The sequence below is a fragment of the Lethenteron reissneri genome, chromosome 68 (genome assembly GCF_015708825.2).
Source record: "Lethenteron reissneri isolate LAM-NWPU_2019-01 chromosome 68, ASM1570882v1, whole genome shotgun sequence".
Classification (NCBI taxonomy): Eukaryota; Metazoa; Chordata; class Hyperoartia; order Petromyzontiformes; family Petromyzontidae; genus Lethenteron; species Lethenteron reissneri.
The window spans coordinates 4,056,948-4,072,077 of NC_083846.1; the positions used below are offsets into that span (position 1 = coordinate 4,056,948).

Below are 15,130 nucleotides of genomic sequence, written 5' to 3' on the forward strand. Positions count from 1 at the left end.
GCATGAAGTTATAGCATTGCGAAATACTGTTTGCGTGTGACTAATGTGCTAAAAATAAACGTGAGTGATGACACTTTTGTTTAATATCTCACAAACACAAACACATGAGCTCATTTCGCTTGAGAGTGGTGAGTCATCGTTTCTAAATATAGATGCCATCTTCCGCCACCGGAATCGGAAGATGACGCAACCGAACGACGAGAAGACATCTTCCAAAAGTCGGAAGATTCAAACCCCGCCCACTTTCTCCGTCTAATTGATTGAAAGCTTTCGTGACTGCAGGGATTCATCGTCTTGGTTCTTACGGTAAAGTCACGTAGAAGGGAAGTAATAAAATAATAAAAATAAAACATAAAAAAATAATTCTCAAAATAATAGTGAGAATTATTTTATTTTGATAAAATAATAAAAATTAAACATAAAAAAATTATTCTCAAAATAATAGTGAGAATTATTTTATTTTAATAAAATAATAAAAATAAAACAAAAATAATTCTCAAAATAATAGTGAGAATTATTTTATTTTTATAAAATAAAATAATAAAAATAAAACAAAAATAATTCTCAAAATAATAGTGATAATTATTTTATTATGTTTTATTTTTATTATTGTATTACTTCCCTTCTACGTGACTTTACCGAAAGAACGTGACGATAGTGATGCTACGATTAACGTATTTGATGATTAAACATAATAAAATAATTCTCACGACGTTTCGGCCACAACGCAAGCAGCCGTCCTCAGGTGAAACGTCGTGAGAATTATTTTATTATTATTTTATTTTTATCATTTTATTACTTCCCTTCTACGTGACTTTACCGAAAGAACCAAGAAGATGATAAAATTTGATTATTGTTTTATTTTTATTATTTTATCATTTCCCTTCTACGTGACTTTACCGAAAGAACCAAGAATATGATAACATTTGATTATTGTTTTATTTTTATTATTTTATCATTTCCCTTCTACGTGACTTTACCGAAAGAACCAAGAAGATGATAAAATTTGATTATTGTTTTATTTTTATTATTTTATCATTTCCCTTCTACGTGACTTTACCGAAAGAAGCAAGAATATGATAACATTTTATTATGTTTTATTTTTATTATTTTATCATTTCCCTTCTACGTGACTTTACCGAAAGAAGCAAGAATATGATAACATTTTATTATGTTTTATTTTTATTATTTTATCATTTCCCTTCTACGTGACTTTACCGAAAGAACCAAGAATATGATAACATTTTATTATGTTTTATTTTTATTATTTTATCATTTCCCTTCTACGTGACTTTACCGAAAGAACCAAGAATATGATAACATTTTATTATGTTTTATTTTTTATTATTTTATCATTTCCCTTCTACGTGACTTTACCGAAAGAAACAAGAAGATGATAACATTTTATTGTTTTATTTTTATTATTTTATCATTTCCCTTTTACGTGACTTTACCGAAAGAACCAAGAAGAAAATTTGCACTGATGCGGTAAGGGACCGTCTATAAGTGACGTCACACACACACCAATGCTGTACTAGTGACAAATTGGCCACGTTCTGTTTACGTGACAACCCCTCACTAGTTGGCTGTGTCGGGTGGTGGCGGGTTTTGACGACGCAACATTTATACATTTACGCGATCTAACCCCCAAACAGGTATAACCCGTAAAAACAAAGTTTTTCACTATAAATCCTTTATATGCGTGGCGGCTAGAGTCCTCTCGTCCTCTGGCTTGAGATGGCTGCCACCTATGGGTCAGATGATTGTCTGCAGTATTAAGCAATTGGTAATTAAATATTTTAAAACATTTCCCTAAAAAGTGTAAAATTTTGGACATTTTTTTTCACGAACATTAATTGTCTCGCACAACGAGTTTGTGTGCAAAATGTCAGCTCGATTGGATCACGGGAAGTGTGTTAAAAAACGACCGAAAGATTTGCACGGTCCTAAGCAAGCAAACGAACTTAATATAAAGGATTTAAAAACTTCTATTATGCGTACACACCAAACACGTATAAGATTCATAACAGCGTGACGTCATCTTCTATCGTGTGTCGTGACGTCATGTTCTTCGTGGAGCGTGACGTCATATCTCTCTGTCCTCTCCGGTGACGTCACGGCGGCGCCCAGCGGCATTTCGGCGGCTTTCGAGGCATCATGGCGGCGCCCAGTGGTGGGTTTCTCCACGTGGTTTTCGGAGAGAATATGTGTTCATGCGAACATGTTAACGCGAACAACACGTGTGCACGCGTGCGTAGTGAAGCCTCGCACAGCTCGTTAGCCGGTCAGTTGATTGGTCGGTTGCTTCGTGTTTTTATTAATTAGCGCTGTTAACGAGATTAGCATCATCGGCAGCGCGAATCGGCGAATTGAGTTCCGCCGATTCGCGCTCACGATCAGCAACAACAAAAAGTGGCGAATGTTTTGAACCGGTCATGAGTCTCCCCCATAGGTGTGCAGTGTGTGCTGTGTGTTGTACTGTGTTGTGTGTGTATACTGTGTGTACGGTGTGTTGTGTGTGTATACTGTGTGTTGTGTGTGTACTGTGTTGTGTATATCGTGCATACGGTGTGTATACGTGTTGTGTGTGTATACTGTGTGTTTTTGTGTATACTGTGTGTGTTGTGTGTGTGCTGTGTGTGTTGTGTGTATACTGTGTGTGTTGTGTGTATACTGTGTGTGTTGTGTGTATACTGTGTGTGTTGTGTGTATACTGTGTGTGTGTACTGTGTGTGTGTTGTGTGTATACTGTGTGTTGCGTGTATACTGTGTGTATACTGTGTGTGTGTATACTGTGTGTGTACTGTGTGTTGTGTACTGTGTATACTGTGTGTGTTGTGTGTGTACTGTGTGTTGTGTACTGTGTATACTGTGTGTGTGTTGTGTGTATACTGTGTGTGTGTTGTGTGTATACTGTGTGTGTGTATACTGTGTGTATACTGTGTGTATACTGTGTGTGTTGTGTGTATACTGTGTGTATGCTGTGTGTGTTGTATGTGTATACTGTGTGTGTTGTATGTGTATACTGTGTGTATAGGGAGTAGTGGTGCAGCGGTTAGCGCGCTGCGCTTCGTACCTGGCGAACCGGGTTCGATTTCCGATCGCGACCAACATCACTGACGTCTGAACCGTGCCTGGACTTCCCCTATGTCGACTGAGCCGACCTAGGGGTTTTCCCTAACGTCAGAACGTTTTTCAAATTTTGTTGCTGTGGATTTCACACCTGATGATGATTGCTTGTGTTGCAGTCGAAACGTCGTGAGAATTTTTATGATGTTATGTTTTTATTATTTTATTATTTCCCTTCTACGTGGTGACTTTACCGAAAGAACCAAGAATATGAATCCCTGCAGCCATGAAAGCTTTAAATCGAATTTTAAGTTAACCTGATACGATTTTTTTTGACAATTTTCCATCTACGATCAGACCACTAACATTTTACTCCCAAAATTTGTAATTTTCAGCCAAAAAGAAGCACAAAAAGTGTTGACGTCTTCCTGGTTCGACTTATATTTAAAGACGTAGCCATCGGAAACGGCTCCATTTAAATATTCCGTTCTTTTTTATTAGAAAAATGTATGAAATTAATGATCTATAAGGAGAAATGCTACTATATTACCGTTTTCGAAATTTTTAGATGTGAAAATCATTAAATGCGTATTTTTTTCGTTCAAAACTGCTTAAATCCTAAATATCTCAAAAACAATAAAAGATACAACAATGGTTCTCGCTTTCATTTAATTTGGCGTCTATCGCTTTATGAAACAAAAAACCCACACTCTTATATTTTAAACGGTTTCTGAATGACACAACGCACAAACATGTCCAATTGGTCTTCTTGGTTCTTTCGATAAAGTCACTTAGAAGGGATGTAATAAAATAATAAAAATAAAACATAATAAAATAATTCTCACGACGTTTCGGCCACAACGCAAGCAGCCGTTGTAGCTGAAACGTCGTGAGAATTATTTATTATGTTTTATTTTATTACTTCCCTTCTACGTGACTTTACCGAAAGAACCAAGAAGATAAATCCCTGCAGTCACGAAAGCTTTAAATCGAAATGTCCAATTGGCACAACACACTCCCATTCCTGTATATTTTGAAAAAAGTGGCGTTTTTTTTAAACCGCCACTTTTTTTTCAAATTTCCTTGCTGTGGTTTCACACCTGATGACGATTGCTTGTGTTGCAATCGAAACGTCGTGAGAATTTTATTGTTTTACGTGACTTTACCGAAAGAACCAAGAATATAGTATATTGTACTAAAGATTAATTGCCTAAATTACACTGGTCAACACACTTTTTCTGGCACAAGGTATTCCAACGGGTTTAAGGTAATTTTGGGGTGCTGATTCCAAATCTGGCATCAGTGTTTGTCTATCACATCAGGTTTTTGAGATATCAAATATTGCATTTTCAATAAAAACTGCAGATGAAAAATATTGTGGATATCTACATAAATGATATTATAAACACACTATCCTAAAAATACAGCACCGTATTTTAACACTAAAGCAGTCACTGACTCGCAACAACTTGCAATCATAAGTGACGGAGTTAATTTCGGGTAAAATCAATGAAAATGGGGTATGCCGATAGCATACAATGAGATGTGATAGAGCAAATCTGAGATCAGATTTGGAATCAGCACCCTGAAATTAGTCTAAAACAGCTGCAAAAGTCCAGGCCCGATTTTTTTTTGTTGACCAGTGTTATTAACAGAAGGTGTGTATCGGATTCATTGCTTCTGTGGCAGATGCTTTCATTTGACAGACGGGACGTAACAGCATAACGCTAAAAGAATACCAAAGAAATATTAAATTCTCTCAAACTCAACTGTTGGCAGTTGCACAACATGATTGCCAACAAGGACACTCGATTTTGATCATGTTGAAGTGTTGTGTAAAACTAATTATTACTGTTTAAAGCTTTCGTGACTGCAAGGATTCATCTTCTTGCTTCTTTCGGTAAAGTCACGTAGAAGGGAAATAATAAAATAATAAAAATTCAACATAATCAAATACAATTCTCACGACGTTTCGGCCACAACACAAGCAGCCGTCCTCAGGTGAAGAACAGGTCTGTCGAGAAGACAGCGTCTTTGCTTGCGTTGTGGCCGAAACGTGAGAATAATTTAATAGTTTTATTTGTATTATTTTATTATTTCCCTTCTACGTGACTTTGCCGAAAGAACCAAGAAGATGATTATTACTGGCCGAGACTAATTGGAGAATCCATTGAAATTGACAAAATACAAATCATTTTCACCGCTCTTGACAGCTAAAGGCTAGTGCGGCCTGGAAGTGTATTATGAAGTAATACATCTTACAATTACAATTCCTTATAGAGGAAACACATGCTAATTAACTGATTACTAATCGATTATATAATTACAATAACCGCCCCACTCCTCCGCCTCTGATCTCTGCACTTGATGGGTTCAGTGATGACATTGTCCCGCTCTATTTAAGACCGGAAGAAGGTGAATTTCTTCACTTTTCTGGCAAAACCGCCCGTTGATGTTGGTTGATGTAATTAGCAGCGAAACGTCCTGCTACTCAAATTGTAAATGTTGTGGATTTACTTTCCAACACTTTAAGATGTTTTCTTGTTCATGTTTTTGCTTGTTGCTGTTGCACCCGACTCAAGAGCAGAATGGCTCACAGGGCTCTAACTAATAAATGAAACTGAACTCAATTGGCGTGTTCTGTTTACGTGACAGACCTTACTGGCTGTGTCGGGTGGTGGAGGGTTATGACACAATTTTACTCACGCGATCTAACCCAAACACATTCCTGCTGCGGAGGGAGCTGGTAGGAACGTTGGGTTGCTCGGTCAATGGCCTGCAGGGTCAACGGCGGCGTGGTGTATTCGGCAAATATGCCCGACTGTGAGAGCGGGCAGGTTAAACGTTGAGTTTTATAAGGGCACAACGGGGTGACCAGCCCCTCCCCACCCAGCCCCACCCTCCCCACCCAGCCCCTCCCCACCCTCCCCTCCCCACCCAGCCCCACCCTCCCCACCCAGCCCCTCCCCACCCTCCCCACCCAGCCCCATCCACCCCACCCAGCCCCTCCCTCCCTCCCCACCCAGCCCCTCCCTGCACGACGGACACAATAATCCCCTGTGGGCTGGTGTAACCAGGAGGTTCCTACCAGTAAAACCTTGATCATAAACCTCCTGTTTTATTGCGAGAAAGGCTAAACGTCTCCTCTTAAATTTCATGCTTTCATACCTGCACAAAGAAAGGTATCCCATGGTTAAGCTGCGTCTAACAAACAAAAACAACCAAAAAGGTTTTTTTTTTGTGTCCCTCGTTAAATCGGTGAACCCCCCTCCCTCGTTACAGATGACTGGGTGGAGTCTTCGGACTCTTCCGACGGGGAGGAACCAGCGATGGACTCTGGGGCTGACGTGGACCAAGCCCCCAAGGTCACGTGTCTCTTCTGTGATGAGTAAGAACAACAAGTATAACCCGTAAAAACAAAGTTTTTCACTATAAATCCTTTATATGCGTGGCGGCTAGAGTCCTCTCGTCCTCTGGCTTGAGATGGCTGCCACCTATGGGTCAGATGATTGTCTGCCAGTATTAAGCAATTGGTAATTAAATTTCGATTTAAAGCTTTCGTGACTGCAGGGATTCATCTTCTTGGTTCTTTCGGTAAAGTCACGTAGAAGGGAAGTAATAAAATAATAAAAATAAAACATAATAAAACATAATAAAACAATTCTCACGACGTCGTGAGAATTGTTTTATTATGTTTTATTTTTATTATTTTATTACTTCCCTTCTACGTGACTTTACCGAAAGAACCAAGAAGATGGTAATTAAATATTTAATTTGTTTTCCCTAAACAGTGTAAAATTTTGGGAATTTTTTTTCACGAACATTAATTGTCTCGCACAACGAGTCTGTGTGCAAAATGTCAGCTCAATTGGATCACGGGAAGGGGGTTAAAAAACGACCGAAAGATTTGCACGGTCGTAAGCAAGCACGCAAGCAAGCAAGCAAGCGAACTTAATATAAAGGATTTAAAAACGATTCTAATAGCGATCATACTTTTGATTCATTTTTGGGCACTTTTGCAAATGGGCCCTATCGTCACGTAGAAGGGAAACAATAAAATAATAAAAATATAAAAAATTACATTCTCACGACGTTTCGATTGCAACACAAGCAATCATCATCAGGTGTGAAAACCACAGCAAGAAAATTTGAAAAAATTGAAAAAAGTGGCATAAAAAAAGCCACTTTTTTCTAATTTTCTTGCTGTGGTTTTCACACCTGATGATGATTGCTTGTGTTGCAATCGAAACGTCGTGAGAATGTTATTTTTTATATTTTTATTATTTTATTGTTTCCCTTCTACGTGACTTTACCGAAAGAACCAAGAAGATGAATCCCTGCAGTCACGAAAGCTTTAAACAGACGAGTCTTGTTAAAAGGTTTCAGTTTTGTCGCCAGAAGAAAGGGGACAAACCCTATTCTTATAAGGTGAAGTCTATAGCGACGGGTCTACACTCACGCTCGCCACGCGTGCCACCACCAGATCGAGTCGTTGTTTTGGTCGTGACGAGCCGCGTCGCTCCACATTCTCTGCCGAAATTGGACCACTCGGCACGGCAATTCGTCCCGTGGCGAGTTGCTAATGCACCGTACGTATGCCGAAAGCGCACCCGTGCCGAACTGTCCCCGATTGCGAATGATCAAATATCGAATTGACGAGGTTTTTCCGTCGCTTAGCTTCGATCGTTACGCTACAAACCGTGGCTGCGTCGCCGGCGCTATGAGTTCGGTCCCAATTCCGAGTGCGTGACTCGTTCGTAGAGTAGACTTTTCACAATATTCCACTTGGGGTCAGTGTTGCCCAAGGCTTGCCGCTCTCACACGGTGGCGACGCGTCTTCCCTGGACGTCAAACGAGCGTGCAGCGGTTACATTCACCCGGCGTTTAATATCTCGCCGATGCTCGTCATGCTTGGTCGGACAAGCGTTTCGAACTCAACGTCTCGGTTTGCGAGTTACGCGCGTCGATGCAATTCGGATGAATTTATTAAATCGTCAAATTTTTTTCGCGGTATTTTACGGAGTTACTTAAGGGGGGTACGCGGTCAGCTGATAGGGCTGCTGTGGCGGGAAGCAAAGGTCGCAACCGGGTACCCGATAGCCGTACCCTACCCAATACCCGGCTACCCGTACCCGGCCGGATACAGGTACCCGTTTGCGACCCTGGTGCGGCCGAGTACGGGTAGACCGTGAGTCACTGGTGAGTCACCGTTTGTCACTCATTTCCCAACGTCTTGTCTCTTCTCACAATTCAAGTTCCTAGAATCAACCCACCCGCGCCTGCAACATGGCTTCATCCCAGAGGTCGCAATCGGGTACCCGTACCCTACACGATACCCGGCCGGGTACGGGTAGCCGGGTATCGGGTAGGGTACGGGTAGCCGTTTGCGACCTTGGTGCGGCCGGGTACGGGTAAGGAATCAAAACCCGTTTGCGACCTCTGGCGGGAGGGTCGGGGGGTTCACATGACGAGCAGGAGGTGGGGGTACCGCTGAAATACCGATGGCTGCTGTGTAGATGTGTGATGTATCGGTGATACGAGCATGTTGATACGTACCGATATGCCTGTGCCGATACGCCTGTACAGACAGGCCTCTACCGATACGCTTGTACCGACACACCTGTACCGATACGCCTGTATAGACAGGCCTCTACCGATACGCCTGTATAGACAGGCCTCTACCGATACGCCTGTATAGACAGGCCTCTACCGATACGCCTGTACCGATACACCTGTACCGATACACCTGTACCGATACACCTGTACAGACAGGCCTGTACCAATACACCTGTACTGATACGCCTGTACAGATAGGCCTTTACCGATGCGCCTGTGCCGACAGCCCTCTACCGATAGGCCTGTACCGATACACCGTACAGACAGGCCTCTACCGATAGCCCTCTACCGATAGGCCTCTACCGATAGACCCGTGCCGATAGGCCCGTACTGCTGGCTACGTACGGCGCCAAAGAAGTCCGACATACATACAAGCGTGATGATGATGAAGCGTTGACTTGAACGACAATGACGACGACGACGATGATGGTGGTGATGGTGGTGGTGGTGTGCGCAGGACCTTTGGCTCGTCAGACGAGACGCTGCTCCACTGCAGCACAGCCCACGACTTCCATCTCCTGCACAGCCTCAAGGCCAACGGTAAACCTCCGCTTGGCACGGTTGGCTACGTACGGTGCGAAAGAAGTTGAATGTTCATGCGTATATAGACTCGCACAGAGACCCATAGACTCACACAGAGATTCATAGACTCACACAGAGACCCATAGACTCACACAGAGACCCATAGATTCACACAGAGACCCATAGACTCACACAGAGACCCATAGACTCACACAGAGACCCATAGACTCACACAGAGATTCATAGACTCACACAGAGACCCATAGACTCAAATAGAGACCCATAGACTCACACAGAGATTCATAGACTCACACAGAGACCCATAGACTCACATGCAGACCCATAGACTCGCACAGAGACCCATAGACTCACACAGAGACCCATAGACTCGCACGCAGACGCATAGACTCACACAGAGACCCATAGACTCACACAGAGACCCATAGACTCACACAAACCCATAGACTCAAACAGAGACTCATAGACTCACACACAGACCCATAGACTCACACAGAGACCCATAGACTCACACACAGAGACCCATAGACTCACACACAGACCCATAGACTCAAATAGAGACCCATAGACTCAAATAGAGACCCATAGACTCACACAGAGACCCATAGACTCACACAGAGACCCATAGACCCACACAGAGACCCATAGACTCACACAGAGACCCACAGACTCACACAGAGACCCATAGACTCACGCAGAGACCCATTGACTCACACAGAGACCCACAGACTCACACAGAGACCCACAGACTCACACAGAGACCCACAGACTCACGCAGAGACCCATAGACTCACGCAGAGTCCCATTGACTCACACAGAGACCCACAGACTCACACAGAGACCCATAGACTCACAGAGACCCGTAGTTTGTTGTCCTTCCCCCGCACCTCCGATTAGCTACGATTGGCTACGTACAGCGCGAAAGAAGTTCAACGTACGTACAGGGGGCGGGTGGGGTGCCCTCGACCCCAGCGGAGATGGAGCAATGAAATGATTTCACGTGGTGCAGCGGAATGGATTGTGGAACAGTGTGAGCGCGAAGGGTGGAGAGGGGACCCGGCTTTGCGTTGCGTTATGTTGGAACTTCTTTCGCGCCATAAAGAGCCGACCGTGCTGAATTGGAGGTGCGGCCGATGATGATGATGATCTTCTTGGTTCTTTCGGTAAAGTCACGTAGAAGGGAAGTAATAAAATAAGAAAAATAAAACATAATAAAATAATTCTCACGACAGAGTCTAAAATTTTGACGCTGTCTTATCGACAGACATGTTCTTCACCTGAGGACGGCTGCTTGCGTTGTGGCCGAAACGTCGTGAGAATTATTTTATTATGTTTTATTTTTCTTATTTCATTACTTCCCTTCTACGTGACTTTACCGAAAGAACCAAGAAGATGAATCCCTGCAGTCACGAAAGCTTTAAATCGAAAGATGATGATGATGATGATTTTCACACTTAAATTCTAACTTAGCAATCTTTGAAATACGTAATCGACCAGGCTATGCGTTAATTGTGTGTTGACCGACTCTCTGTGTTGTATTACGTAACATTTCGATATTTTTTAGTGTGTTCTTTCTCCCACTCTCCTAATGTTCAAGCCTGCGTACTTTACTACGCGTTCTTCGTACTCATTGACATGTACATTTTTTCTCTAACCCCTCCCTCACTCTGCCTCCGCCCCCTCTGTCTATTTAAGGCCTCGCCACAGAGACGATCTCCCTCTCTGTACCTGTGTTACTCTCTCTATGTATCTTGGTGATATCTGTCTGCTTATATGTCTGTCTATAGTTTTCTGGTTCGATTTTATGTCGCTATTTCATTTATACCTGATGATGATTGCTTGTGTTGCAATCGAAACGTCGTATGCTATTATTTAATTTATTATTTTATCTTTATACGTCACTTTACCGAAAGAACCAAAGAGTAATTCCTGCAGTCACGAAAGCTCCAAAATTAAGAATGATGATGATGCCGCTGATTCTGATGATGATGATGATGCCGCTGATTCTGATGATGATGATGCTGCGTGTGTTCCATTGGAGCCTGCTTGGGTGTGACTCCGTAAATGATGCACACATTCTATTTTCCAGGCTTGGACTTTTACGACTACATCAGGATTGTAAACTTCATCAGAAACACCGTGAGTCCCCTTCTGCTCGCGTGATTATGTAACGCACGCGTGTCTGTGTGTACACACGCAGCTCACACGCGTGTGTGTGTGGGGAGCGGTGGCGCAGCGGTTTAGCGCGCTGCGTTACGTACCAAGTCAACTGGTGATGACGACGATGTTGATGCTGCTGCTGATCGTGACGATGACGAAGATAACGATGATGGTGGTGGTGGTGATGACGACGGCGATGTTGATGCTGCTGCTCGTGACGATGATGACGATGACGACGATGATGACGACGATGATGACGACGATGATGCTGCTGCTGATCGTGACGATGACGAAGATGACGACGATGGTGGTGATGACGACGGCGATGTTGATGCTGCTGCTGATCGTGACGACTAAGATGACGATGATGGTGGTGTTGACGATGGCGATGTTGATGCTGCTGCTGATCGTGACGACGAAGATGACGATGATGGTGGTGATGACGACGACGACGATGTTGATGCTGCTGATCGTGACGACGACGATGATGACGATGATGGTGGTGGTGATGACGACGACGATGTTGATGCTGCTGCTGATCGTGACGATGACGATGATGGTGGTGATGACGACGGCGATGTTGATGCTGCTGCTGATCGTGGCGACGACAAAGATGATGACGATGATGGTGGTGGTGATGACGATGGCGATGTTGATGCTGCTGCTGATCGTGGCGACGACAAAGATGATGACGATGATGGTGGTGGTGATGACGACGGCGATGTTGATGCTGCTGCTGATCGTGGCGACGACAAAGATGATGACGATGATGGTGGTGGTGATGACGATGGCGATGTTGATGCTGCTGCTGATCGTGGCGACGACAAAGATGATGACGATGATGGTGGTGGTGATGACGACGGCGATGTTGATGCTGCTGCTGATCGTGGCGACGACAAAGATGATGACGATGATGGTGGTGGTGATGACGATGGCGATGTTGATGCTGCTGCTGATCGTGGCGACGACAAAGATGATGACGATGATGGTGGTGGTGATGACGACGGCGATGTTGATGCTGCTGCTGATCGTGGCGACGACAAAGATGATGACGATGATGGTAGTGGTGATGACGACGGCGATGTTGATGCTGCTGCTGATTGCAACGACTGCAACGATGATGACGATGATTTTGATGCTGCTGCTCGTGACGACAATGACGACGACGATGATGGTGCTGCTACTGTTGTTGCTGCACATGATGACAATGATCTTACCGATGATGATGATGATGGTGCTCTTGCTGATGATGTTAATGCTTATTCTAAGGTTTTCGGTAAAGTTTTCTCAAGTTACTTGATACAGCTATCATGTTGTGACGGTTCCACCTGAAGACGGAAGCTTGTGTTGCCTCCAAAACGTCGTGATTTTTATTTTACTTTTATTAATTAAAAATTTTTACCTCCGTGACTTTACCGAAAAAACCTAAGAATATGAATCCTTGCAGTCACGAAAGCTTCAAATCTAGATGTTAATGCTGTTGCTGATCTTGCTGATGATGTTGCTGATGATGTTGCTGATGATGATAATGACGACGCTGATCTTGCTGACGATGACGTGACCGTATTCTTAGGGCCCGTCACCCCGTGACCTCCTCTTCTCTCCCCGCGAGTCCCAACCCTGGGTGAGCGACCGGTTCCTGACGTCCACCCTGGAGGACGACCTTCTGCTCACCCACGGTGAGTGGACGAGCCGCTCCACCGAATCCCTCAAACGACTCCGCAAGGCAGGAGCGCCATGGTGGCTATGAGATGTTAACTACCTCGCCTGGTACACAGGAGGTCGTGGGTTTGATCCCAACCCTGACGCCTGCTGCTGTATATTTGGAGTTTGCGTGTCTTAGCCGTATCCATACCCGGCAGCACCAGGGTCGCAAACGGGTACCCGTAACCCGTACCCGGCCGTACCCGTACCCTACCCGTATCCGGCCGGGTACGGGTAGGGTACGGGTATCGGGTACCCGATTGCGACCTCTGGGATGAAGCCATGTTGCAGGCGCGTGTGGGTTGATTCTAGGAACTTGAATTGTGAGAAGAGACAAGACGTTGGGAAATGAGTGACAAACGGTGACTCACCAGTGACTCACGGCCTACCCGTACCCGTACCCGGCCGCACCAGGGTCGCAAACGGGTACCCGTACCCAGCCGGGTACGGGTAGCCGGGTATCGGGTAGGGTACGGGTATCGGGTACCCGGTTGCGACCTCTGCTTTGTCGAGCCATCATTTGTGATAGCCAGGTAGCTTCTGGTAAAATAAAAAAATGAAATAAAAATAGCAGACCAGCTGCGCCCACCGACCGACCCGACGCCACGCCCCTCAACTTGACAACTTGTCGCTCGCTCCCCTGTAGGCCCCGTGCCCTGTGACTCTCAGAGTTTGCGTTCCTCTCACAAGCGAGGGTTTGAAACGCCTGTAAATTAGCTCTGTCCCTCTCTTTCACCGTCCTCCTCTCTCCGTATGTCCGCCGTGTGTCCAGCTGTCTGTCTCTGTCTGTCTCTGTGTCTGTCCGTGTGTCTGTCCGTGTGTCTGTCCGTGTGTGTGTCTGTGTGTCTGTCTGTTTTCGTGTCTGTGTCTGTCTGTCTGTCTGTGTGACTGTCTGTGTCTGTCTGTGTGTCTGTCTGTCTGTGTGTCTGTCTGTGTGTGTGTCTGTCTGTCTGTGTGTCTGTCTGTGTGTGTGTCTGTCTGTGTCTGTCTGTGTGTCTGTCTGTCTGTGTGTCTGTCTGTGTGTGTGTCTGTCTGTCTGTGTGTCTGTCTGTGTGTCTGTCTGTCTGTGTCTGTCTGTGTGTCTGTCTGTCTGTGTGTCTGTCTGTGTGTCCGTGTGTCTGTCTGTCAATCTGTTTACCTGTCCGTCCGGGGGTGTTGAATCGGCCCATCATCCCCCTAGGGTCGATACAACGAGTACAACTTTGCCGTGGGGGTGATGCGGGGGGTGGAATTCACCAATGGTCGTTTTATCGATAGACTCGCCTCCCTGCCATAGTAATGCGGAATTTCCACCACCGCCAACGCGCGACCCGCTCATGGACGACGCGGCTCGTTTGGTGCGGGAGGGCTCGCGTTGGCTCGACGATGGGCAGTCCCAACTCCCGGTGCTGCGTGTGCTGCGTGTGTGCTGCGTGTGTGATGCGTGTGTGATGCGTGTGTGATGCGTGTGTGATGCGTGTGTGATGCGTGTGTGATGAGTGTGATGCGTGTGTGATGCGTGTGTGATGCGTGTGTGATGAGTGTGATGCGTGTGTGATGCGTGTGTGATGCGTGTGTGATGCGTGTGCTGTGCGTGTGCTCCATGTGTGATGCGTGTGTGATGCGTGTGTGATGCGTGTGTGATGCGTGTGCTCCGTGTGTGCTCCGTGTGCGATGCGTGCGCTGCGTGCTTTCTCTTCCTTGTTTCCCCGGCTTAGACGTGGACGGGGCCTTGGAGGAGGAGGAGGAGGATGAGGCGGAGGAGGGAATCCGCCAGGTGGGACTCCGCGACGAGGGTCTCCGCGCTCGGTTGGCGGAGAGGCGGGCGGAGAGGGCCGAGCAGGAGCTCGCCCGCGCGATGGAGGACATGCACAAGATGCGGTACGCGACGGAATCTTTGTCCGTCTGTCCGTCCGTCTGACTGCCAGTCGGACTGTCTGTCCGTCCGTCTGTCTGTCCATTAGTCTGTCTTTCCGTCCGTCCGTCCGTCTGTCTGTCTGTCTATCTGTCTGCCCGTCTGACCTTGACCTGCCTCTCCCCGCCCACCCCCTCCCCCACCCCC

At 45.4% G+C, this 15,130-nt stretch overlaps 1 protein-coding gene across 2 annotated transcripts in view; it reads left to right on the top strand.

Annotated features, from left to right (window-relative positions):
- Window positions 1-2,117: 2,117 nt before the first annotated feature.
- The window catches only part of LOC133360379 (protein arginine N-methyltransferase 3-like), a 61,019-nt gene continuing 48,006 nt past the window's right edge, over window positions 2,118-15,130 (top strand). Inside the window, exons 1-6 of one of the 2 annotated variants that reach the window (XM_061579079.1) lie at window positions 2,118-2,173; window positions 6,352-6,457; window positions 9,143-9,225; window positions 11,315-11,364; window positions 12,959-13,064; window positions 14,787-14,949. In XM_061579079.1, coding sequence (XP_061435063.1) covers window positions 2,158-2,173; window positions 6,352-6,457; window positions 9,143-9,225; window positions 11,315-11,364; window positions 12,959-13,064; window positions 14,787-14,949 — 524 coding nt within the window. In that variant the 5' untranslated portion in view covers window positions 2,118-2,157. Of the gene's footprint in view, window positions 2,285-6,351; window positions 6,458-9,142; window positions 9,226-11,314; window positions 11,365-12,958; window positions 13,065-14,786; window positions 14,950-15,130 lie in introns of both variants that reach the window. The other variant, XM_061579078.1, reaches the window with a different exon arrangement.